The sequence below is a fragment of the Canis aureus genome, chromosome 33 (genome assembly GCF_053574225.1).
Source record: "Canis aureus isolate CA01 chromosome 33, VMU_Caureus_v.1.0, whole genome shotgun sequence".
NCBI classification, from domain to species: Eukaryota; Metazoa; Chordata; class Mammalia; order Carnivora; family Canidae; genus Canis; species Canis aureus.
Genome location: NC_135643.1, coordinates 26226722 through 26253427, shown reverse-complemented (window position 1 = coordinate 26253427; position 26706 = coordinate 26226722). Strand labels below are relative to the sequence as shown.

The 26706-nt window shown below is 37.8% G+C and overlaps 1 protein-coding gene across 4 annotated transcripts in view; it reads right to left on the bottom strand.

The window, feature by feature from the left end:
• LOC144303802 (uncharacterized) overlaps nucleotides 1–26706 on the bottom strand; it is a 113220-nt gene that overhangs the window by 69367 nt on the left and 17147 nt on the right. The window contains exons 2-3 of one of the 4 annotated variants that reach the window (XM_077882186.1): nucleotides 1364–1587; nucleotides 794–1104 (exon numbers count right to left, since the gene is read on the bottom strand). The exons of 1 other annotated variant lie outside the window; for it this stretch is intronic. In XM_077882186.1, coding sequence (XP_077738312.1) covers nucleotides 1092–1104; nucleotides 1364–1587 — 237 coding nt within the window. In that variant the 3' untranslated portion in view covers nucleotides 794–1091. Of the gene's footprint in view, nucleotides 1–793; nucleotides 1105–1363; nucleotides 1620–26706 lie in introns of those variants that run through there. 2 more of the 4 variants (XR_013370773.1, XM_077882187.1) reach the window with 2 other exon arrangements.

Sequence of the window (26706 nt, the reverse complement as noted above, 5' to 3'; positions counted from 1 at the left end):
ATTATAATGTTTAAATGTATTTTTAACTTTTAGGTTAACATTCAATATCAACTAATCAGAAATTCTAGTCTTACACATGGGGGAGCGTTTGACAAGTATCAATAGGAGAAAATTTAAAAATATACTCTAGATATAAGAAAATAGACTTCCTGGTCTCTTATCCTTTTTTGAAAGCAGGAATATTTTAAAGGCAACTTTATCTCAGAATTGCAGAGAAAACTTTGATATTTAAATTTGGTTTCAGAAAAAATGTGAATTCTAGATCATCAGTCATATGGCAACAAAGGTGTAATTTTCCTAAAAATATGTTTTAACAGGAATATTTTCATGCAAAGCATCTTATTTTCCTCTGAAAGTCATGCTTTTCCCAGCAACCAGTAATTTCATTTTAGTATTTTAATCAGTATTTTTCTCTTTTCCACAATCTGTTGATAGTGGTGGGAAATTTGAACTTGACACTGTTTAGCCATGCAGTTCTTGAAATTAGTATGTCTTTCTCAATGGGGACATCATTTGAATAGGGAATCAAACTGTTGATTCAGTATAGAAATAGTGAAGAAGCCGTTCACTGTGACATCATGAAACATTCAAAATGAAAATTACAAGGAAGTTGTAAGGGAAGGAAGATGTCTTAAGGTTCAAACTCTCAAGAAAAATTCAACAAAACTAGAGAGGTCATTTTCCATAGGTCTAGTAATGACTCCCTGTTAAGGTTTAAACTGAAAAGAAAGTGTTACTGTTTTAGTTTTTGTTGTTTTGTTTTGCTGAAGGACTATAAAGGGTTTGACTTGTGTTTTCATTTAAAGTTCTGCAAAGGATTCTAATGTCCTCCCAAAGTTGAGAAATCCTGCTTTTTTGTTGTTGTTGTTGTTTGTTGTTTTTTAAGACTTTAATTATTCATGAGAAACGCAGAGAGGTCGAGACTAAGGCAGAAGGAGAAGCAGGCTCCCTGCAAGGAGCCCGATGTGGGACTCATCCCAGGACCCTGGGATCCTGTCCTGAGCGGAAGGCAGACACTCAACCACTGAACTACCCAGGCGTCCCAAGAAATCCTGCTTTCTTCTCAACACATGACCTTCTCTTTAGCTCACTTAGCCAGGATTCCTGAAAGTAAAGCATTTCTTAATTTTAGATTAAGTCAATATTAGAAAATATCCATATTAAAATTATTCTCCTGGGAAACTTTTTTTTTTTTAAGCTACTATGCCCTTCATTGTTTTATTCTACTCTAGCAAGAGAATTCTAATCTGGCAAGTTTCTATGAATTACTCTATCTCTTCTGTAAATCATTCTCTACTACTCATCCTTGGTTCCTAGCTCTGGACTGTAACTTCATCATTTTGACAACTATCGCTTTCCTTACCTCAATATGCTGCCACTTCTCCTTTTATCTTTACTTTTGGCTCTTATTTCAACTTTGGTCATCTTCACGCTGTTCGTTAAGCAGCTCTGACCCATTGCCATCCCACAGGCTTCTGTTCTGCCCACACAGTCTTGAAATCGTTTGAGTTGCTGTTGGAGATTGTGAAGGCTTGGCTCTTGCTTGAAGAAACTTCCATTCTTCTGTTCATCCTGCCAAATCTCTGTCTACATGTAAAATGTAGTGTGAATTTTGCTTCCTGATGAAATGATAAAAATACCAGTTACCCTCCCCCAATCATCAAATGAAAACCAGTCTTTATAATAAAGGACACATTTCTAGAGAATATAGCTTGGTTTTGTCAATTTTGTAAGGGTACCCCAATGATAGCTTTAGAAATCCTCTAGGAGACCAAAAGTGCTTGAAGGTATCATTTTGCTATAAAAATAATCCTAAAAACTTTCTGAAATCTTCAAATAGGATTAATTCTCCAAGGCTTAAGTATTTGACAACTAGTATTGTATTTTCTTCAGTGAAATTTTATGTAGAGTTTGGTTCCATGTGTTTTTTTCTAGGCTACTCTTAGAGTGAATTAAAAGGACTTTAATGTTCTCTGATGCCTGTAAAAAGATGCAAACAATTTATAAGCATATGAGTGGGCCATGCGGCTTGGCTTCAGGACCTGTGAGGAAACACTTGCAGTTAGTAATTCACCGAGCATGTCAGCAATGAATCCAGAATGGGGCTTAGATATGAAAAATCCCAACAGGAAAAGTGCATGAAGAGTATCAGAATGAAGCAGGTGATATTTTTCTCCCTGTCAGTTTTGACTGAACTTCACTGGAGATAGCATGTTTGCCTCTACAGAGCGCAAAGTTCAGAAAGAGCTGTAGACGTCCTTAGGAGCTCAGGGGAAGGTAACAGGAGGAGGAGGTCTCCAGAGGAACAAGTCCATTAATGGAGCTGTTTGGCTGGCAAAAGAGAAAGCTTACCAGGGGACCTAATCACTTTTTCCAATATCACAAGGACTCATGTGTGGAAGCTGCATCCACCTTGTCGGGTAGAGACTAGGGACACAGGGTGCATTTAAAGGGATGTGAGGAAAAATTCATGATCTAGAAAATCATGGTCTCCAAGAAAACCTTTCTGATATTCTAGGATATATACTATTTTCTTACACCTTGATTTCTTAGCACATTGTCTCCCAGTTAATTTAGAATTTAGCAATGGGCTATTTACTACTTTACCACAGGTTCTTAGATCTTTGGTTGTTTAAGTTTTCTTGGACTCTCTTCCTCCTCTTACCACATACTAAGCCTTATATAAATGTAAGACCTTATCATTGCTTAGCAAAGACATTTTAAAAAATATTAAGTCCTTAACATAATGTGTACAGAAAAGAAAAATGATTTTAATGACCCGGGACAAGTTGTTCTGCTAAGTGGGTAAATAATGAGGTTAACTTTCCACTGTCCTAGCCTTAACTGTACATTTGATAATTTGAATGAATTACCTCTACCCATTCAAATGTACATATGAGAAAATATTGCGGATGGATATCAAGTATCATTACTCAGGGCAAGTGCAGGAAGAAGAGGCACAGTTATTCCCCTTGATGGGCAAAGCTGAATTCAGGATTGGCATCTTATTTTGGAAGGTTACTCCTTTCCTATCCAGTGTGAGACAATCAAGAGGAAAAAAAAAAAAAAAACACTGAAAAAAATTGTTCGAACTTTTCATTGCTTTATTTTAAAAGCTTTGAAAATTGGTAAATACTGAGATTTCCTTAATTAAGAACACTTCTGAAAGCATTAGGTGTGGGCAATGTTCAAATAAGTGTAAAGAAAAGATTAAAATATAAGGAAAAACATCTTACGAGGCCCTGCCACTTTAGAGGTGTTGACAACGGAGATAGAACCTGGCAATATGCACATAGATAAATACCATGTCTTTTTTCAGATTGGATATTCTGAATGGTCCTCCTAATTGAAACAACTAAATGCTGAATGAAATGGGGTAAAAATTCTTTAAAGATTTCAGAATAAAGAAAAATAACTGCAAGCCTATGCAGATAAAATCACTGTAGATATATTCAGGTACTTTATTTCATTTATGTAGAAAGTGATCTAGAAAACTAGGTTGCTTCTCATGCAGCAGGATTAAGAGGTCTGGCTCAAAGTTTTTTAGTATTTCTAGAATTTTTGATACTTCTCAGAATCTCAGTAAAAGTATTAATGCTCCAGTCCTAGAGATCCGAATTTAATTGGTCTGGGGTGGAGCCCAGATCCCAGCAATTATTAAAGTTCCCCAGTGTTTCTAATGTCCTGCGAAGGTTGAGAAAGCTGCTCTAATTGTAGATTTTTGTTGTTATTGATTAGCACTACCTTCTTGGTGGATGAGACTTGATCTCCTAAGCAGAACTGCACTGTTCCTTACTTGGGGTCTCGGGGTACACATCTATTTCATGAAATTGTTGGTCTTATCTCTGCTGGTGACTCCAAATCACTCTAATCCTATTTCTTATCTGAGATCTTGAATTGTATACTAAATGCTTATTGGACATTTTCATTTAAACATTTCTCTCAAACTCCCTGAGCCTCCCCATAGCATTAGCAGTCCCTCCTGTGAAAGCCTGCAGCCATCTTTGACCTGCAGATGCCTCCAGAATTCCTGTCCTCTCTGTCCAACTGCTTCCATTAAGTAGAAGTCTCCAGCCTTTCATTCCTGGAGTCATCCCTTTACTCCAGTCTCTCACTAGCTGGCATGGTTATTATTTGTAGCAGCTTCCTGGCCTTCCCAAATGTAGGCCTTATGAACTTCGATGTATCCTGTGTATGCTTAGCAGATGAATTTAAGCCTTGCTTTAATTTCATCCCCACCTTTCATGGATTCCTGTTTTTATTTATTTTTTTTCTGTGCCAAAGTCTGCATAATTTGACCTAAGCCTTTCCACTTAACATTGTTTAATGCTGTTTGTTCTTTTTTCTTTCTCTTTTCTCCTTTTCTTTCTTTCTTTTTTTTTTTTTTTTTCTGGAAAGTCTCCTATATGCTCCACAGCATGCTTTGATTAATTCAGTGTTTCCCCAAAGTTGATGCTTCTCACTGATGACACTTGAGATGATTTTGGGTGGTATATGAATACACTTCAAGAATGTTTAGTTATATATTTAAGTTTAATGTAAACTAGAAAAACGCACATGTACTTCAAATCCATGATTTGACAGATTTTTATGGCTTAGACTGAGACTAAAGTAAATATTCAAGTTTTTTAAAGTATCAATTTAAATAAAATGTTAAATATGTAATATGGAAAAACTGAAGGTGATACATGAATAGCTAACATCCATAAAAAGAGTGATTTATGTTATTTTCACTTTCTGGAATATGGCAGGACAGATTCTGCTCATTCTTTCAGGCCTAATTTAACTTTAGAAATCTTCATAAAGTCAACCATGCCAAACCTGCTGGAGAGCTGTAGAAGGATGAAGAAAAACAAAAACCATTGGTTTTGACCCAGAACCCTAGTAATGTGTGAATGTAAGGTTTTGTTGAATGGGGAGCTGATGTGGTAACTCCAGATGGGCAACTCATTTGAATGGCAAAGAGGGAGGAGCTAGGATCAGTACTCAAGGTGAGACCCAGTTGAGCACACAGGTAGCTCCACACTGGCATCTACACAGGCAGCTTCCTCCTAAAAGCTGGACAAGTACAGATAAAGAAACATCAGAGCTATAGTTTTGCCATACCTTTTGTCTTCTCGTGTACTACCTCTTTTCCCCTCTTCTACTGAAACCTTGCCCTGGTATGCATTCCAAATGGAGACCACGGTCCAGGAGCTAGTCTTGGGTGGCCAGGGTGTAAGGCACAGATATGCAGTGAGAAAGCGTGCTGTGGGCTGTCATAGCTTGTCTAGCCCCTTCATGCTTGAAAAACCAGTCTTAGAGTACTTTGGGGAAAGGAACCCAAGGTGGCAATTAATGCTCTTCATCCTCCCCCACTCCATAAATAGAGGCTTTTCCCATGGTTGAATCATGGTTAAATCATAGGATGTTTGTTTCTCTTTTCCTGTACTTTCTCCCTCAGGGATCTCCTACACTCCCACGTCTGCCATGAATGTGCCTGAAGAGATGGGAGTCCGGTAATCACGGTGGCTGTGAGGCAGCCCTTCCTTTCCCCCTGGAATTAAATCAGTCAACTGTGAAACCAGTTTTTCACAGTAATTCTTAGTGGTTTCACTTTTTATCAAACAAGAGGAAGAAATTCAAGTGAAATTGAGGGTGTGTGTGTGTGTGTGTGTGCACGCATGTGCATGTGTACGTGTATGTGTGTGAGTAAAAACTGAACTACAGGTTGGGTGTCAGGTTTTACTTTTAGCTCTGCCTTTAGCAAGCTGCGTGTGTGCAGCTTGTTTCCTCATCACTAACATGAAGTGTGGGACTAGAACACCTCTAGTCTGCTCCCAGCTCTGAGTGAAGAATGCTTTTCTCTCAAGTTTTATTAGAGTGTTTCCCTCCATTTCCTTAAGTCTTCTGTGGACTCACTGCCAGATACACTGGAATCCAGTCTACCAACTGATGTAGAAGGCTCATTTAAGAGGCATGGTTAGGTTTAATCCAACTGCTGCCGGCATTCTGGATATTGAGAGGAGAAGAGTGACTAGTTTTATCAGCTCCCAGTTTGACTAAGAAGTGGTGAGTGTTCTGAGAAGTTGTGATCAGAAACAGGTAAACAGGTTTTAAAACCTGAAGGTAGGTGGCTTGATTACCAAGGCAAGGACCTCAAACTTGCTTAAGGAGTAATAGTCCTCTGTTGATGGGCTTTGAGAACCTCTAAACACAACCATTTGGACATTTCTGGAAGTCTGAAGAAATCTGGCAGTTTATTCTTCTACCTCAGGAAAAACTTTATATTTTAACATGAGAAGCTCCACCTCCAGATAAATTCTTCTGGTGTTTGAGAGCTCATAACACTATATATCCACTGTTCCATTTCCAGAGAGTGCTGACCTACTTTAGATGTGTATGGTGTTTTGTAGGGAGTTGAAGAACACTCTGATTATATGCTATTGGTGTGTGTGTGTAAAAGTTTTCAACTTTTTTTTTTTTTTTTTTTTTTTTTTTAGGGAAAGCTTAGCATTTAACCAAAGAATACTCTGGGTGGTCATTCTGCTTGTACACCTGGCAGGTTAAAATTTTGTTGAGAGATTTTAATGTGTCACTATTTTTTTCCTATTTTTCTGTCTTGGCATGAGAAGTACTCTGACAGGTCCTTGTTCTTGAGAACCTGAGTGTTGCAAGAGCTCTAAGAATGATCATTCCTAACAGACCTTTTTACCATAGGCTATCCCTGCATTCATCCCAGACCACATATCATTTTCCCAAGAACATAAAAGGATTCATTTCAACAATGAGTAACACTGTCTATCATTCTGGCTGAAAACAAGAGTTCTATCTTCCAAGATAGAACCATGTCCTCCTTTCCAAGGAAGATTTTTATTTATTTTTATTTATTCATGAGAGACAGAAAGAGGCAGAGACACAGGCAGAGGGAGAAGCAGGCTCCATGCAGAGAGCCTGATGCGGGACTCAATCCTGGGACTCCAGGATCAAGGAAGATTTTTAATGAAAACTACTTTGGAAGAAAAACTCGTGTAAGTCCAGGATAATTCTTCTTTTCAATGTGTGTGTGTGTGTGTGTGTATATATATATATATATATACACACACACACACACACACATACACACACACATACACAAATGAACATCAGAGAATCTTTGTTTAACTCTATTTCAAGAACAGCAATAATAGTGGATATCATTTGTTGGGCAGACCATGAGCCCTAGGAGTTTGGCATATTAACTCTGCAATCCTCTTAACCAACCCACTGGATCATGATCCTTGTTTAGCAGATGATGAAATGAGACTCCAGGAGGTTAAGTATTAGGTTCAGCTAATAAACTCTGTTCTCCTTCCTTACAAAGTATATGTACCTTATTATGCTACTTAAGTTTTCTTAAAGAACTCCCCCCCCCCACCATTTACAAGGAATTTTATAATTGTTTAAAGAAGAGATATCAGCTTTCAAGTTCTTATTAAGAATGAGTTTCTTGGAATTCACTCAGACACAATTAGAACAAGCCACAAACATGCATCCATGATTTACAAAAAGAGGGAATAGGTTTGGAGTAATAAGTTAGGTTCTAGTATTATCATCTCTTTGGTGTTGGAAGGAACTTTTGAAGTCTCGTCAGAACATCTGGTTTGGGGATTCCCTCTGCCACTGCCCTTAGGGGAACTACTTGAGCTCATTTAGTGATGGGACATGCAGAACTTTACAGGCAGAATTTTCCATTTTTGGACAGTTTGGATGATTAGTAATAATACTTCACATTTATATACTCTTTGCAGTTGACCTGTTGCTCAGCCCTTTAGCACATCTTGTTTTGTTTATGAAAGCTTGTTCCTATTGTGAGTCTGAGTCTGTTCTCCCATTAACTGCAGCTCATAGGAATGATGGAAACTTTTTCTGTATAGAATATGAATGAAGAGAGGGGGACAGTGTTGGGGTGAATAATTTCTAATTTAGTTATTCCTAATGTATCTTTTGGCAAAGGTGGTTTTGGTGCACATATTCCTTGTAGAACTGACAACAATGAGTATTTGCCTTCCTCTTGTATGATCCCCTTCTGAAGCTACAAGACCAAGAGCTTTGCTGATATAGCTCTGTGTATCCTCCTTTTCTTCCCCACCACAGGCATGGGGAAAAAAAAAAAAAAAGCAACACAGAAGACAGGAATGTTTCTGACCAACAACAATAACTTGACACTTTAGCAACAGTAGATCTGCCTGTAAATAGAGAGTTACAAAGTAAATCCTTGGTTAAGATTGTTGGTTTAGTTTCTGAAATTGAAATTTTAACTTTTGACTTATTTGTTAATGTCGGTTAGACACACAAAAGAACCTTATATTACATATCCTTAATTGTACTTTTTGTGCTCTTTAAAAATGCATTCTGATGGTTTGGTAATTGGGGGAAAAACCTAAACCTCTTTTCCTTTTGAATTGGAAAGAAGCCATATATTGCTTCTCGGCCTTTTGGCTAAGATCAAGTGGAAAGAAGCCATATATTTCTAACTTGAGACCTTTGTGTATACATAAGGTGTATCCTTTTTTCCCCCACTTTTCTCATTCTTTTTTTTTAAAAAGATTTTGACAGCAAGGAGGCTCAGGTGCACAAGCAGGGGAAAGGGCAGATGGAGAGGGGCACACGGAGGGAAGGGGCAGGACCCTGGGATCATGACCCGAGCCAAAGGCAGATGCTCAACTGACTGGGCCGCCCAGCTGCCCCTACTTTTCTCATTCTTGTGTGTAAAGTGTATGTGTGTAAAAGGGAGTGTGCAATCAGAGTTCAGAAAATGCATATGCAAAATTCACATGGAGCAAATCATGTGATTTCTAGGTTCTAATTCCTACATGACTCAAGTCTCTGGAGCATGCTTGTCCTGGCCCTCAGTTAAGACACCTGCACCAACGGTTTGGTTGATTCTTTCCAACCAGGTTTGTGTCCTCATAATTGTTATTTGATGGGTGAATTTTACCTTTTGATTTGTGGGGGAGTATGCTCCAAGATCAGAATTTAAAATCTGTAATCTACCTGATATTTCACTTTGTCAGAGCTTAGACTAGTCTGAGAGGACTCTATTCAACCATGTTGGTTTCTTTTGAGAATCTCCTCAAAGTGTTTGCCTGTTGGTATATTTTCCTACTTCTTTTTTTTTTTTTTTTTTTTTTGCCTTCAGACATGTCAGTCATCTAATACCAATGGATATTCCTTTCTCTTTAAGGGAGATAAGCAGTTAGTCTATACTTTCTCCGTTTCCTTTGCCTTTCTCTATTAGTTCTGTTCTCTCCAAAATGGTAGCCGGTGGCCTGCCTCTGAGAGGCAGTTTAAAAAATTATACCAGGAATCAAAACCCTTTGTATGCATATTTTTACATACTGAATTTACATGATATATGCAGTTTGAATGTTGTGTACTGGATTTTAATTCTCAAGTCTGAGTTAAGTGGCATTGTCCTCATTTTACATCTAAAAAGACTGATGATCAGAGTAGTTAAGTAACCTATCCAGTGTTGTTAGTAAGCAATAGAGCTGATAGTGGAATTATAAAAATACAGGGTGGTGAGGTAGTTGGGTAAAGGTTAACATGAGAGGCTGTGTCAAAAAAAAAAAAATTGGCAATATCTATTCTGAACCGTATTGGGGAGTTGGAGACATTTATCATCAATTAACTGAATATTGGGGATGAGATTAATAGTTATTCTTGTATAGCTTTAAGGAGAAGAAAAACAAGCATGTTTTTGTTCAAATATAATAGAAAATATGCTTCCAGGAAACAGAATTCTATCCTCATCCTTATCCCACCCATAAGACACCCACACATCTGAGTTTCCTCAAGAAGGACTTGTCATTTAAAATTGTCTTAAGATGGATGTATGGGACCATCTCAAATACTTCTGAAAAGTGTTCAGATAGACACAGAATCATTGTTCAATGATGTTATAGACTTTCTTAGCATTGGATGCTATGGATACTACAAAGAAAGACTGGCACAGTCCTTCTCTTCCAGAGATCATACTGAGCATAACACTTGGAAGAGCAACAGAGAAGTTGCTCAAGGTCAGAGGGGACAGATAGGATGCTTCCAGACTATGGCTGAGAAGGGGCAACTTGGTCCTAGTTGTGCTGGGGGCATAGTGGTGAGTGAGAGGATATCCCAGCTCACAAAGAACTGGGTGAGCTCTTCTTTTAGGAGTGTTGATTGGTCCTGCCTAGGATTCAACCTATGGGAACTGACCTGTTTCTGTGTGGTGCTCTTATTGTGGATTGTGAGCTCTTTTGGTCTATTCCTTTTTTAAAGATTATTTATTTGACAGAGACAGAGAGCACAAGCAAGGGGAGTGTCAGAAGGAGGAGCAGGCTCCTCACTGAGCAGGGAGCCCTATGTGGGACTTGATCTCAAGACCCTGGGATCATGACCTGAGCTGAAGGCAGACACAAGTGACTGAGCCACCCAGGTGCCCTTCTTTTGGTCTTTTTCTCTAGAGATGGGGACCTCAGGCCTAGGATGGCCATGGTGTGGCAGTTCTTAGGTCAGTAATTCATTCATTCTAGCATATTCTATGAAAATAATAAACCTGTGTCTTTCAGCAAATCCTTCCAAAACTATAACAACTGGGTAGGAGTGTCAATGTTCACATTATTATTCAGTAAAGATAATAAAGGCACGTATAATAAATGTGACACTTATTTAATTCCTATATTTGCATTAGAGATGAACTTTTTTTTTTTAAACTATGATGACCAAAGTGTAATTTGGCCTCTTTTAAACATTTTTCACCTTTTTATTTATACCCTAACCTAAGTATTTCCAATTTTAATTTCCAGTGCTCTGGGATGTGTAACAAATGTCCAGTGGAGCACAAAAGCAGTAAATTTCCCTTTATTATTGTTGTTATTTATTGTTGAGACATGCTTCATTAAACATTTCCTGTCTCATTACTGAAACAACTTAATATGGTTTTCCACGATTAATGGTTTTCATTAGCATTCATCACTGAATTGTTTTCCACCTAAGAAACGGGGTTGGTTTTCTAAATGATGTCTATGCTAGAAATGGGAATCTTATAACCAAAAAGGTGCATCATAAGTTTTAGGAGGAAACTAATTTAAATCAATCAATAAAACAGTCTCTGTAGAGCATTACATGACAATTATAATAATGTACTGCCTATCTTTTTATTTTGAAGGTTAAATATCTATTCTTTTTCCCTGCTGCTGGCCGAAAAAGAGAGAGATGACACTTAGGTTTTGGCCTGGAGTAATTAAAATGGGCATCTCCATGTAAAAGAAACTAAGAAAAGACAACTTAGCTGAGATGCAGAGGCCTGTGATCTAGCTGAGCAGTGCCTGTCTCTCTCTCTGGCCCTCTGTTGTCTCAGCCATAAAATGAAAGGGCTGGTATTTTTCTCTAATTTTGCCTCAAGTTCTGATATTTTACAGCTCTCACATTATCTGCTTGCCACTGCAAGATATCTTTTATGTGTGAAGGAATGAAGGCACATCTAGAATCAATTCACCAAAAAAAAAAAAAAAAAAAGGGGGGGGGAGGCGGGGGCGGGGAGAAGAAGGGTCTAGGATGATGGAAAGAGAACCTGACCAGGAACTGGAAGACTTGGGTCCCAGTTTTAGCTTGGCCACAGTTAGCTTTGTGACCTAGAGTGAGATCCTTATAAGTTGTCCATATAGTTATTTTCAGCCCTAGGATTCTGTGAGTCCATCAGAAGTCAAAGTTTGAATTCAGGCCCACACCTACACCTGATATCATCAGAAAGTGAACTCAGGACTGTGGGAGACTGAGGCAGACTTGGGTTTGAGAAGTTCTTTTTTCTTTAATCTAGGGTAGATGTTAAACATTTTAGAGCTTTTTAGAAGACCTTTGACCTAGGACTTCATTGAAGTTTGAAGAGGTGGATGATCATTGTTTCTCCCTCATAAATCCCCTGAGTTGGGAGCCGAATGAGAAGTAAAGCCAGATAGATCAGGATCAAATGATAGATTCATAAAGCCAGATCTTAGATGTTCTCTTCATAGTGTAAAACTTGTTTCTAGCTGAGGCTGTAATTGTAAGCTTTGGGATGATCTTCCAGAATTCTGTAAAGAAGATGTACTTGGATTTCCTGCCACACATCGGCAAACTCTACTAGTTGACACAGAGGGAGGTTTTTTTTTTTAAAGATTTTATTTATTTATGAGAGAGAGAGATTGAGAGAGAGAGAGAGAGAGAGAGAGAGAGAGAGAGGCAGAGACACAGGCAGAGGGAGAAGCATGCTCCATGCAGGGAGCCCAGTGTGGGACTCCATCCTGGATCCCCAGGATCATGCCCTGGGCTGAAGGTGGTGCTAAACACTGAACCACCTGGGCTGACTGGGAGATGGTTCTTTAACAAAGAATTTGAGGCTGTGACTTACGGATACTCAGCACACAAAGTTTAAGATCCGGAGAAGGTGGCCAGTGGCCATGAGAGGAGGGGAGAAGACAGTACAAGTAACTGGGGCTGGTGATCTGAAAAGAATGTGGGTTCGCATACAAAGCCCCAGGAGGGGTTTTATTACTCTGCCCTTCTTTGGGGACCACCAAAATATTTTTCACCAAGACCTGGGCTTTTCTATATTGCCCTATAGAAAGCCCTCTAGCCTCTAGGCCTGAAAGGGTGAGGGTACAAGGGCTGAACCACGTTTACATAGCTCCTTGTTCTAATCTCCCCCATCATCTGTGTCTTTCCTTTTTGTCTGGGGAACACAGAGGGGCATGTGGGGGAAACTGGAGGAAGTGTTATTCTAGAAGCTCTTTCTTAGAAACTGGAGACTAGGTCATTGGTATTTTTCCCTAACAGGCATTCTAATCTTTCTACTTGTGTTGGCAAATATTTATTAAATACTTTTCCCACACTAAGGCTTTTTAACTTCTTTTTAACACTAATGCTGAATATATGCAAGGCAAAACTGGTGTTTATAAACACTTATACATTGACTAGTTTGAAACTGTCCTTCCCTGCTCTTGGCCTTGATCTAGTGTAAACACACGAACTCTCGTCTACGAATTCCATATAAGTGTTCTGGTATTTTTTACAAAGGATCCTTGGGGGGAATGAGTTAATATAAGGTTTACTCATGGAGGCCAAGGAGTTATTTAGACGTCTTGAGATCATATTGAGATTGTTTCTTGGGAAGAACTAACCTACTACATTGTTGATCACTTCTGCTCTGTTTTTTTTTTTTTTTCTTCTTACCAAAGCTTAGGGCTATAATATCTGGTTTTATAGCCAGTCATGCTAGATTAGCTTGCTTGAGTGTAGCAGAAATCCAGGAAGCTTTGATGATAGTGGTGGAAATATTGATACCTCGATATAGAGGTGACTTAGATATGGTTTAACTTAGAAAAAAGAGCAGCTCTCATCCTCCTCAATGCTATTTCACCTGTCTTTGTGAATATACTTAATGCATAATCTCCCAAACTTTGTCTTCCTTCCCCTGCATATTTTCGAAATAATGGGACTAGATTTTTGTTGGAGCTGGGCAAGAATACTGAGAGAGCTTTGTGGCCAGGAGACCATGAAGACAATAGAATAGAAGGGTATTTAGAAACTGAAGAAAACTGAGAAAATGGAATAAAATTTTTAAAAAACAACAACTAGGATTTGTGGCAAAACTGCCAATTCACATACTAAACCTATAGCTATTGCTTTTTGAGAACACCAAAAATATGAGTGGCTTTGCATCTTATCAGTTGAAAGCAAAGAAAAACCATAAGACCAGGCACTATTCCAGGTACAGCAGAGGGGGAGGGGGCAACAAAGAAGACAGCCTTGGTTTGTTGCTTTCTGGAACCTGCCTGCCTGGTTTAGAATATTGGCTCATTATGTTACCTTAGGCAAATTGTTTAAATACTCTGTGCTTCAGTTTCATCATCTCTAAAATGAGGTTAAAGATAGTAACTACTGCTCTAAGAATGTTGATGTTGGATGTGGTATGACAAAGGTAGTACAAAGGAAGAGGGCTTGGAAGGAGAAAGGTCCCTGAGAGGGGTCATGTGGGAAGGGTCAGGTCTTGGTCAGGTGGCAGAAGACAGGAGGGAAGGGAAAATCTGAGCCAGAGCTTTTCTTGGGTTTTCCATAGGAAGGGTCAGGCAGGGCAGGGTAAAGAGTTTAGTATTGGCCAGTTTGAATAATTCCCATGGGCTTCAGGCTATAGTGGTGGTTTCTTGTTGCCTGGTATCTGGCCTTGGGGGCATTTTAGGCAATGGGAAGTATAGGCTTGCTATGAGAGAGATAAAGAGGTGGTTTGACTTGGGATTGGCTGGTTTGTATGGAGGCGATGTGCTCCCAGCCAAGCTTTTTACTGTCTCTAAGAACTGACTAGCCCTGGGAGGGGCATCTCTTTCCAGGTCGTGAGGTATCCAGATATCATAGAATCAAACATACAGAAAATGTAGGTAAGACAACTGGCCATATGATCCATGGATGCCAAATAGACACATAGTGAATCTAAGAAAACACGGAATACGTACCTTATTGTGAGGTTTAATGATTTAATATAGAAGTAGTTTCCCAGCTCAACCTGGTCCTATGTCCCCAATCTAACTGTGTGAGAGGCTGAGGTGTAGAGGGGTGGGCACAGCTAGCTCTGCCCTAAGTAGACCCGGCCCCCAACAGGTAAAGGCCATTGTAGAGCAGGTAGGAGACTTTAGAAAGCAACAACAAGAAGGCTTTAAAAATGGTCCATGGTGAGTGACACGTTGGATTTGTGCCCAGTAGTTAAGTTGAAATAATTTATGTACTTGATTTTCGAATAGCTACTTCTATAAAATGTAGCATCAATTGGACTAAAACTTATTTACAGAATTTGAACTCGTTTGGTTGGTACATTATTGATATCAAGGAAGAAGAATAACAGGATGCTAAAGGATATCTTCTAAGAGATGCTTTCTTTTATAAAGTTAGAGATCAGCAGTGACTTTAGTTGGTGCATGCTTGAGGCAGTATCTACATTGAGGGTGGTCTAACTTTGGGATGCCATGAGTGGGACACTGTGTGGGACAACTTTTGCCATCTCTTCAGCCATATCTGAACTGAAGTTAAATGGTGGGAGTGTTCATCTTGGATCTAGAAGACCCAGCTATATAGATTTGTCTCTGCCATTGCCTGGCTATGTGACCGTCAAGTATTCCCATCTGCAAATGGGAATAACAGTGATTTAGCAGGATGGTCAGAGAGTTTCAGTGAGAAAATATTTTTCAAATTATTTCCAGTGAGAGCTCATTCTTTTGTTTCCAGTCATAATGTTGCATGGACATTCTCTGCTTTCTTAGAGTTCACTAGGAAGGTAGAGTTCATTCCTGCCACTAATGGGGATTCAATCTTAGATTCTTTTATTGTGCATGTGAATAGATAAGAGTTCAGGCTTTGCATTCTCTCTGAAGTTATTCCTCTCAGCCTTGGTTTTCTCAGTATTAAAATGAGGATAATATCAACTTCAAGAGTTGTCATGATAACTAAATCCAATTAAACATATAGAACCCTCAGTTCAGTACCTGACACATAATAATTCCTCAGTTAAGTGGTTATTAGTCTCATTTCATGTATATATGAAGGAGTTTCATCTATACTTTTGAGAGTCAGATATAAGCTAATCCATGTGTCATTAGCAGAATCAGTGAGAAAAAAGTAGGAGTTAACTAAAATTATGATGTAATTATTAGTCAAAAGAGTAGTTACAAAAGGACAAATGAATCTTCTATCTTTCCACAAGGCTTTGCTATGGCTCAGGGTGTTTCTTTGAGAAAATATAATGCTCTAATAGAAACCTATTGACTCTTCATAATTAAAGCCTCAAATTCCTTACATTTCTTGACGGGCAATGAACTTTGATTGTTAATACTGGTGACTTACAGTAATATTAGGGGCTACAAGGAAACTATTGTTTCACTGAGTTGGGAATTATTTAAGAAAAATACTGATGACTGTTTAGGCATATAGGTAACAACCATCTATTTACTGGGTGTTGGAGTGTCTTAGGACAGTCAAGAGGAGCCAATATTTACCATGAGAAAGTGTATTTAAAACAATTAGACTAATCTGGCATGCAGGAGTTCATAAACTACTAATTCTTCTTTCTCTCAAGGAACTTTTAAGTGGTATAGAGAAATAAGATCTCTGGAAAGTAAAATTTAGTACAACAAAGGATTAAAAAAAAAAAAAAAAAACCTTATCTGAGTAGTACCTACAATGAATGCTGTAGAAATTCCATTGGTTTATCAAAGAATGCTTCTAGAGGGAGGTGATTTTAATGTGGCACGGAAGTTGTGAGATAAAGCCTGTTAATTAGCATAAGCTTGAAGCCGAATAGCTGGAAAAACATGTTCCAGGACATTGCAGATCAAATCATATTTCTATAAAAAGAAACTGCTGGATGTTCAGCTGACAGATCATCAACCATAAAAAGATCATTTAATGGATTTCAATCATTATCTAAACACAGAATCACAGAGCCAAGTTTAGGTGCATTGTTAATCTTGTTGTGAACCTATTTTTTTAAAGTAGAAGCATCAGATGAGATGTTTTTCTTTTTATGATTTTAAAATTGTAATATTTGATTTTTGAGAATCACTGAAAAAAGATTCCTTGGGGCAATCACTTATTGGAAAAAACAAATGGCCTAACACAAGAAGAGCTCTATAAATAGTGAATACTTTATAAAGATACTGAATCCCTTGCTTTTACTAATATTTAAATTCTAGAAGAAGGCACATCCTATTACAGAGGATTCATATGTATATATGTGTGTAGAGGCATGTGTATATTTTTAACCAGCATTTTTCTTCATTTTAAATTATACTGATGACACAATTGTTTCTTGAACTATTTTAAATAAACTGATCTTTGAAAATATTGAACAATGATCTATCTTTCAGGCTTGTTAAAATTACAAGAAAATAAGGATATCCATTAAAATAGATGGCTACATGGGGATCCCTGGGTGGCTCAGTGGGTTAGCATCTGCCTTTGGCCCAGTGTGTGATCCTGGAGTCCGGGGATCCAGTCCCACATCAGGCTCCCTGCATGGAGCCTGCTTCTCCCTCTGCCTGTGTCTCTGCTTCTCTCACTGGGTCTCTCATGAATAAATAAATAAGATCTTAACAACAACAACAACAAAAAAATGGCTACAAAATAACCAGTAGCTTTCTGATATATCTGATTCTTATAAAGGAAAAATATTGCATTCTCATTTCCAGCTAAATAGCATTTAATATCTACAATAGTCTTAAGAAATGTGCAGGAACTAGATGAATAAAATTATATGGGAATAGAATGACAAAAAGATGTGAGAACATAATAAATGATTTGAATAAATGGAAAGACATACCTTAGAAAAAGTAGGCTTAATTTTTTAAAAGAGGTCAATTTGGTTTAAATTTATACTATACACAGTGTATCATTGACCAAAATCCCAATTTTGTTGTGGGTAAGGCAGTGAGGAACTTGACAAAATGATTCTACATTTCAGTTTGAAGAATAAACGTGCAAGTATAGCTGAATGGATTCTGAAAAACACAAAATACTAAGAAGGAACATTGCCTAACCAGATATTAAGATGTATCATAAAGTTGCTGAAATTAAAATAATATGGTGTTGAGAAATACATGGTTAAGAAACAAATTAATGTCCAACCTCAGACTCAAATATGTATAGGGATATAGCATTTGAAGAAGTTAGAATCTTGAACCAGTGAAGAAAAATATGCATTAGTGAATAAATGTTTAATATGTAACCATTTGGGAAACCAATAAAACTAATAGAACAAAGTATGGGTAGATTTTAAAGATAGTATTGGTGTGGAGAAAGCCTTCGAAGTAGGACATGACCGTTAATAAGAATGTGATATGCTAGTGGGAAATGGGCAAAACACAAAATTATAGTGCTTACCAGAAAACCTTGTTCAAGAAAAGTAGTAGCAGACCAAGATCAGAAGAGGAAGAGAACGGCCGCTGAACTTGAGATAAAAGTACAGAACTGTATTCTCACTGGTGGAGTAATAAAATGTTTTTGTTGTAGTGCAAAGTATTTCAAACTTCACTATGTTGCTTACAGAATATCTGTCATAGACTGAATATGATTCTAATCTTCACTGAAGATTTTAAAAATTGTTTTAGAAAAGTGTATTTACCTCACGTAAATGGCAAGTTTAAAAGGTACACTGGCTTTAGGCATGGTTGGATTCAGGCATATAAACTGTAATTAGGATTCAAATCTCTGTCTCTTGGATCTGCCTCCTTTACTCTGGCTCAATGTGGGGCGGGGGGTGGGGAGGTGGGTCTAGTGGTTCTAGTTTTTTTTTTTTCATTTTCCAATATTAAGCAACCCCAGTAAAGGAAATTTCCCTTCCTCCACAGTTCAGTGGAGTATCCCCTCACTGACTTGAATCACATGACCATTCCTGAACCCATCGCTAGAAATCAGGAGAGATGGACTGTGATCGGATCTGAATTACATGAAAACTTGAGGCTGGATTAGACCATCTGAACCACAATAGCTGAAAATAGGACTGGTAGTTCCAAGAAACAGCAGGAAGTTGTTCTAAGGAGATGGAATGGAAGCTAGGCAAAAAATTAAACTTTATTTTGGGGTAAAGATTCCTATGCAGTTGTAAGAAATCTAGAACTCTTCTAACTCAATTTTCCCTAATAGTAACATCTTGTAAAATTCTAGGACAGTATCCCAATCAGGATATTGACCTTAGGATAGTCAAAATACAGAGTGATTCGGCTACCATAAGGATGCCTCAGGTTGCCATCTTATAGCCACACCCCCCTTCTGCCCCACCACCACACTGAGGCCTGGCAACCACTAATCTGTCCTCCATTTCTCTAATTTTGTCATTTCAAGAATGTTGTTATAAATCATAGACTTAGGAAGCTTTGGGATTGGCTTTTTCTGCTCAGCAGGATTCTCTGGTTCATTTAGGTTGTTAGGTGTATCAATATTGTTCTTTTTATAGCTGAATCGAGTTCCATGGTATGGATGTGCTGCAGTTTGTTTAACCAGTCACCTGTTGAAGGGTGCCTGGGTTTTGCCGGTTTTTGGCTACTGGAAGTAAAGCTGCTATGAACATTTGAACATTAGTACATAGGTTTTTGTATGAGCTCAGATTTTCATTTCTCTAGCATAAATGCCCCGGAGTAAAATGAATGTGGTTTTAAATGAAGATTATTCCATCTTCTCTAAACTTTAAAAATTGTTTTCAATGCTGTTCTTTAGCGGAAGGGCTGAATATGAAAACAGAGTCAAGCAAAGAGAAAGTTTGTTAGGTAGAGTTTCAGAAATGGAGTGGATAAACAGATAAAAAGACAATGGGGCATCATTGTGCCTTAATAATTCCTTGGGTTGATAAGCAATGACAGTCTCAAGCAAAATTCTTGAGTGTTAAGGTCTCTTTGGAAGTTTTGAGATATGACAAATACTATCTGGATCATCTTAAGACCTTGGACTGTGTTCTTTAAGTGGTAGTTATATGAATGAGTTTGAAGCTTCTTTTTCTTTAATAATTATAACACTTCTAAATGCAATAGTTTTAAAATTAAGACAAAATATCTCAGGATCTTTTAAATAGAGGTATAACTTGAACTTTTACATTTTAAAAATCTTTTTTTCCCCCCACTTCAGTTTTCCTGTAGAAAAGAGTGTTTTTCCCCTAGAGTTGGGAAGAGTTGCAATCTGATAATGTTTTTGAAAAGAAATTTATTATAGCAAATTAGGAAACTTAGACTCCTGCAGTTGAATCACACCAATATTTTAAACACAGAATTTTAAAGCACATTTTTATTTGAGCCCAACACGTTCCTAATACAACCTGGCTAAGGTGACTGACAAACTGTATATAATGTGCATTCACTTCTATAAAACATTTTTATTATAGGATCTCACACACTTCAGAAACAGAGAAGAAAGTTATAACAATGTCAGAAACTGAATGATACCCATAGCAGTATTATTATAATTTAATATTCATTGAGTGCCAGCAGTGAGCTAGACTTTCTATAAAACACAGCAGGAGAGCTAGTTTCTGTGCTCCAGACAACCACCCTGTATATCAAACTAGTATTTGAGGCCTTTTGTTTCTTTATAAAAGCAAAGCACAAGAAGTTGTCATTTGGAATGGATAGAATCATTCTTATTAAATGAAAGCTCAAAATGTAAAATAACTATAGCACTATGCCTTCTAACCATAGTGAATAATTATTTATTGATCTAATCATGGGCCACTTATTTAAACTTAAAGTTTCATCCACCAATTCACATCATTCATTTTCTAATATTTATTAAACATTCACCATATGCAAAGCCAAATGTAGAAAAGACACGAAGGTAGGAAAGTATGTGATATTTGGGGTGATGACAAATTGATGGGACTACACGAAAGGCATGAAGCAGAAGCTCTTACATGGGATGATTTGGGCTGCAAATAACAGAAAATATGACTAACAGTGGTCTAAGTGAATAGGAGTTTATTTTTTCTCATATAGCAAGAAGCAAGATGATAAGCAATTATTGGCCTTGTTTCTGTTGCTCACAATGCTGTCACACAATATACTCTTTCCAGCTTTCCATTCTGTCTTCATTTGCTGGCTCTTTCCTCCTCTGTTTGAGGTCCCCTGGTTTTTACTACGGCTACCATGGCACCAGGCATTATTTCCATATGGGAGGAAGAGGCAAGGGGAGGTTCCAGCCACATCTGTTCCCTTTATCAGGAAATACGGTCGCTCCCAGTTGCAAAAAAAGGGTGCAAAAATGACTATCTGGCAAAGGGAAACATTGTGATTTTTGTCCTAGAATGATCGTGATGAACACATGCAGACTGGAATTCTGACAGCAAAAAAAGGGCACATTTGTGGTCAACCTACAGTATTCCACAGAGGAGAGGGAAAATGAAGTTGGTGGCAAAATCTTGGAGGCCCTTTAGGCAAGTTTAAGAGGTTAGGCTTTATCAGCAAACATCTGGTATTTGATAGGAGTCTCCAATAAATGGATTGGATGCTTGACCATCATAAACTATGGAACACTGCTGGGATTTTATGTTTTGTTGTGATTGAGGATTTTCTTGGTATTCCAGTTTTATCTCCTAGAAAGAAACACTCGTCAAATAGGACTTCCAGAAGATTTTTGCAACCTAGTTAGCAAAGTAAGTAAGACCAATGTAAGAAAAGATAGGCCTATTATTTATCCACCAGAAAGCAGATTTATCCTGGAGCATTCTATATGGCTTCAGAATTCCATGAAGATTTGAGGGAGGGAGATGAAAGCGTTTCCTACCACCGGACGGTGACAAGTGACTGGTGGGCTGTTTTTCCTCCAACGTTTGGACAGCCTGCCCTTAAGAGGGTTTGCGAATACTCTGTCAACACATACATACTCAGTACCTTGTATCTAAATAGGACATGAAAATAACAATGGGATGCTTCTGGAATGCTATCTGTATATACAGAATTTGCCTATGTATTTAACTTACCATTAAATACCGATAATGGTATTTATATGGCAGATATGAGGTCTAAGAGACCATGATCTATACTATTTTGGAAAAATACTTTGAAATGTTACAAAAGAAATCTGAGAGTTTAGCCAGGTAGTTTCCTACTTAGAGAATATGTATGTGTATGGCATGGGAATGACAGATTTAGTGGTAAGGTGGCTTCTATCTTTTATATTATCACTTAGTGAAAATTTTTAGTGATTATGTAAATTAGCTAAAGCTTTGACCTTTTAGAGAATTGGTTCTTTTTTTTAAATTTTAATGAGTTTTTAATAAGTTCTAGGTCTTTGTAAGAAATGTGACCACTGTTGGCATTTTTTTTTTTTTTTAAGCTAAAACCAGGAGTGCCTGGGTGTCTCAGTTGGTTAAGCGTTTGCCTTCGGCTCAAGTCATGATCCTGGGGTCATGGGATCGAGTCCCACGTCAGGCACCCTGCTCAGTGGAGAGCTGCTTCTTCCTCTCCCTTTGCTACTCCCCCTGCTTGTGTGTTCCTGCACTCAATTTCTTTCTCTGTCAAATAAGCAAAAAAATCTTTTTTTTTTTTTTTTTAAGCTAAAATCTATAATGGTTTCCTTAATTACGAATGAAAGGATACAGGGATATACAAGTAGAGTATTTAGAGACTTGTTCAGGAAAAAGGTGGGGGGAGATCATTATGCCTTAACTTGCTTCTGTTATACCATGTTCCTCTCGTATGGGAAAATATGAAACTGTGGTGATTCATTAACACAGGTTAACCAGGAAGTAGAGTCCCTATGGCCATTTCATATCTTGAAGCAAAATTATGTAACTGGTTCAAAGACAGATTTAATCAACAGGAACTAAGGCTTGAGGCAATGACAGATAAACAGAGATATAAGTACTGGTGACAATGTAATTAAAAACATCTAGTGATTTCTAACTGACCTTAAAAGGCCATCCAAAAGCATTTTAGTAGGATTCCTATACCGTCAGTCTAACATAGATTATGCTATGTTCATTGGAAATCAAGAACCTTAAAAAAAAAAAAAAAAAAGGAAATTAGGGACTTTAATAGTTGGGGGCAAGCTAATGCAGCATAGGTCCAGAATGTACATTTTTGGAGCACTCATAGAAGGCTCTGGCCGTAAAGATTGTAGCTCTCGATGAATTCTGTAGGTCACCTCAAAACCCCTGCATATCTAAGTTGTGTGTATATTTCTTATATTAAGATCTTTAGTGTTATATACCTTTTGTTTCCATAGTAAAACAGTTTACAGTTTGCTCCTTTCAGTTTTCTGTGGATTGTTTAAAAATTGTTAACATTGTTAACATTGATGTGTTTCTATGAATAATGAACTACTGAGGACTGTAGCTGGTTGGTTAGAGATGCACGCAGAGAGGATAAAATCACAGAGCCTTTAGCGCTGTGGAGGAGGACCCAAGTAGATGGTTCTTCTTCCCTCTGCCCACCTTTCCTTCCTAGATAGCTTACATCTCTTTTTTTTTGGGTTGATGTTTTTAAGAACTGCTTAAACTCTAGAATTAAACAATATTTAAGAAAAAAAGAAAACCAAACATTGGGAGGCTTATGCTGTGGAGCTGGAATTGGTCATTATGTCTTACCACTTTTGACTCAATATATTTTCAATACTACAAGCTTTTAGGTACTAGTTGATGAACTAAAAACAATATAACATTGTTGTATTGACATGTGGTTTCAGAAAGCATTCAACTGGATTGCAGAATGTAGTCTAGGCGATGAAGAATAATGTTTGACTGTGAAAGAACGTTTATGTGTTCTTTATTTTGTGACTGGTTTTAATGGAGCTATGCAGAGAATAGCTCCATTTGGTGATCCTTCCCACAGGTTTTTGGCGAGGCTAAGTAAGCTACTTTGTTTGTAAGGGCACTGGATTGTTTATGAAGGGTGTTGGCACATTAGAATTACATAACAAACCTAGCAAAGAATTTTCAAACCACCTTTGTATTTAAGTAGGTAAGTGTCAAAACTCTGCAACAGGATCAATGCTTACTCTGTGGGAAGGGTGGTAGAAAGAGCCTTCTTAGAAATGAAGTGTTACAGAGGAACTTTGCTCCCTGCACTTCATGTGTTGGGTAAAGTTAAGGAGAAATACCTTCCTTATAGGTGGAAAGTCTTATGTTAGGATTTCATAATGTGCTGGTGGAAGCTTCTATCTGGAATGATGAATGTGAACTATACATGGAGGGGGGAAAATAACATGAGTAGTGGGATTCTCCAAATTGCTTGACATAATATTCCTAACTTTAAGCTTGTGTGTCTTCAAATATCTCTTCAGTAGCAAAGCTATGAATTTTAGATGACTGATTATGGGAATAATGCATGCCATTTTCATTATCTTCTATGTTTAATTTAGCAGGACTAAAGTGATGAGTTGTTTTTGTTGTTGTTTGTTTGTTTGTTTGTTTTTTTGGTGTGGGACTAACATTTGGAGACTTTGCCAGTCACCCAGGAACAGAAATTCTGCGGCTTCCTGAGCATATAGAGTTCTGTCCTGTTTGAGGGGCATCAGGCTTGATTTACAGTGGCAGGAAGATCCAAAAAGAAAAACAAACACCAGATCTGGATTCAGTCTAGATTACAATCTGCCAGTTCATGTTGTGTTGGTGGAGCTAGCTGAAAACGTGGTGTGTGTGTGTGTGTGTGTGTGTGTGTAGATGTAGGGATAGTTTTGGCTATCACAGGTGCCTGCTTGTTTTGTTAGGCTTGCTGAATCTCCTTATAGAAAAGAGCCGTGTCCTGTTTATCAGGTTTCTTTAAAATCCCTTTTTCTCAGTGCTATCCAAAGCGCGTTAGCTATTATTCTCCTGTGTGTCAACATGCCTTCTTTCTTGAGCATAGCAAACAAGGCAGCCTCCCTTCAAATGTAATCCAACCCTTAAGGGCAAATTTTTTGTCCTCATTTATGTGGGTAATTACAGGTATTCCTGCTATAATTTACAAAATTATAGGAAGTTTAATTTTCTTAGTTGTGGGTTTTCATCACAGAAAGTTGTCTGACTAGTTCCAATGCTTTCCTCTCAAATCCTTTGTAATACATTAATTTTTGACTTTAAATTGCAGCTCCACTGTTATCTACAACCACGATGGGTGGCAGTGGATGGTAGGTGAGGTGGAAGAGTTTAAATTAAAAAAAGCAATGAGGATCTTTCAGGAAATTCTGATTTTATAAAGTCTAGCTGAAGTGTTTCGGTTTTGATTGATTTTTGCTACTGGGATTCAGCACCCGACAAGCAGTTTACCATAGGCCTTGAAAGCTTGCATTGTTAGAATAAAGGATTGGCTATTTCTATTTCCTCCCAGTGTGTTAGTTTATAAACAGAAAGGTCCAGTTAAATGCAATTAAAATAGAAGTAAAGAAATAAGTAGTAAATTTTAATGCTACTTTATCATAGAAGAATTCTCTTAATCATAGTAACATTATATTTTCCTTTTCTAAAGTAATTCATACATATTGTTATCAAAATATTTTTTATATAAAAGAGGTTAAAATATTAGATGGTTTTAAGGAAGTCAAAGTACAATTGGATATAGTATTTAGGACACTCTAAGTGCAAGCTCTGTGTGGGTGTATGTGTTTAAATTTCCCATGGGTTATTTCACATAACTGTAATCAGTCAATGGCAATATATTTTTCGAGTGGAGTAAAACCTGGCCTTTCTATAGGGAGTATACAAAGTAAAGAGAAATTTAAAAGCTATCTAGATAGATTTCATCTGGATTCTGGCATGACCAACCTACATAAGAAGATTGACAAGAATTTTATTTATTTATTTAAAAACAACAACAACAACAAAACCCAAAAGCCCTCTCTTTGGCACAGGATGAATGAGCTGTATCTCCAAAGTGACACAAGGAAAGAGAAGGGAGGTTTTTGTTATTACTGTTCTCACTAAGAAATCTTCAGTGATACTTAAAACGGGTCCTGACATTTAATAAACAAAATATTTACATTCTCCCTGCCTAAACCTTTCCTGTAGGAGAGAAGGGAATGTGTGACATTATCAGGATCAGTATGTCCTCAAACAACCTTTAAGAGCTTTTCACCTGTCTACTTTACTATATGTTCTAGTAACATTTCAGATCTTCTAGCACATTGAGGTAAAATTTTCTGTATGATAGCTTTGTGGCTTGAAAGTACTAATGTGCTTTCTTTAAACCAACATTATATTCTTTAATCACTAAACCAATGTGTAAGATAATATACATCTAATTAATATAATTTGTCAGGCTAATGATTTTGAGTAATGTTAAATTTAAAAATAATAATGCATGCCCATTGCAGCTAACTTAGAAGAAAGGCATGGAGAAGTAATGGCCATGTGGAGTCATGGACCTCTTGGACCTCTTATTTCTCCAAATTAAGCCTAAAGAGGATCAAGTATCCATATGCTGATTTAGTATCTCAGTTAAGGTTCTCTCCTCTCCAAGGAGGAGTCCATTAGATTTCCACACCTAAGCAGGAGAGCCCTGGTGTTAAATCCATCTGTGGGGATTCCTGCTGTCATTTTTCCTGCTGTACCCCTGTGGTTCTGTAAACTGATCATCTCTCTTCAGATGACCACCTTTTGTTGACACTGCAGAAGTGTGTTAATCTTGTTGCCCTTGTTCGTGGCCTGGGCCCATGAGGTGGTTGAGTATTACTTTCATTCCAGGTTGCTTCTCTTTGGAGTCCAAGGTTTATAGTTCCTAGCACCCAGCAACTTGACTCCCCATATCAATTTTCTTTTAAAGGACTCTAGCTCCTACAAGTTCCTAGCATAAGATTGGTCCACTCTCTGTCCAGTATGACCTACAACCACATCCATTTTTTCAACCCTGAGAAGTCCACTTGGCCATCAGAAGTCTTTCCTTAGGAGCCTTCAAACTACACACGGGTTCCTAAGGCAACTCATCTCCCATGGGTAATCTCTGGTATTTGTTTCACAGCGTATCTTTTTCACAAGAAAAAAAATCAAACTACAGACAGAAGCATTAGTGTGGCATCATTTTTTTTTTTTTTAAGAGAGAACACAAGCAGAGTGAGGGGCAAACAGAGAGGGAGAGAGAATCTTTAAGTAGACACCACTGCCCCACTGAGTGTGGAGCCTAAAGTGGGGCTGGATCCCAGGACCTGAGACCATGACCTGAGCTGAAATCAAGAGTTGGATGTTTAATGGACAGAGCCACCCAGGCACCTTTCCAAATGAGAAAAATA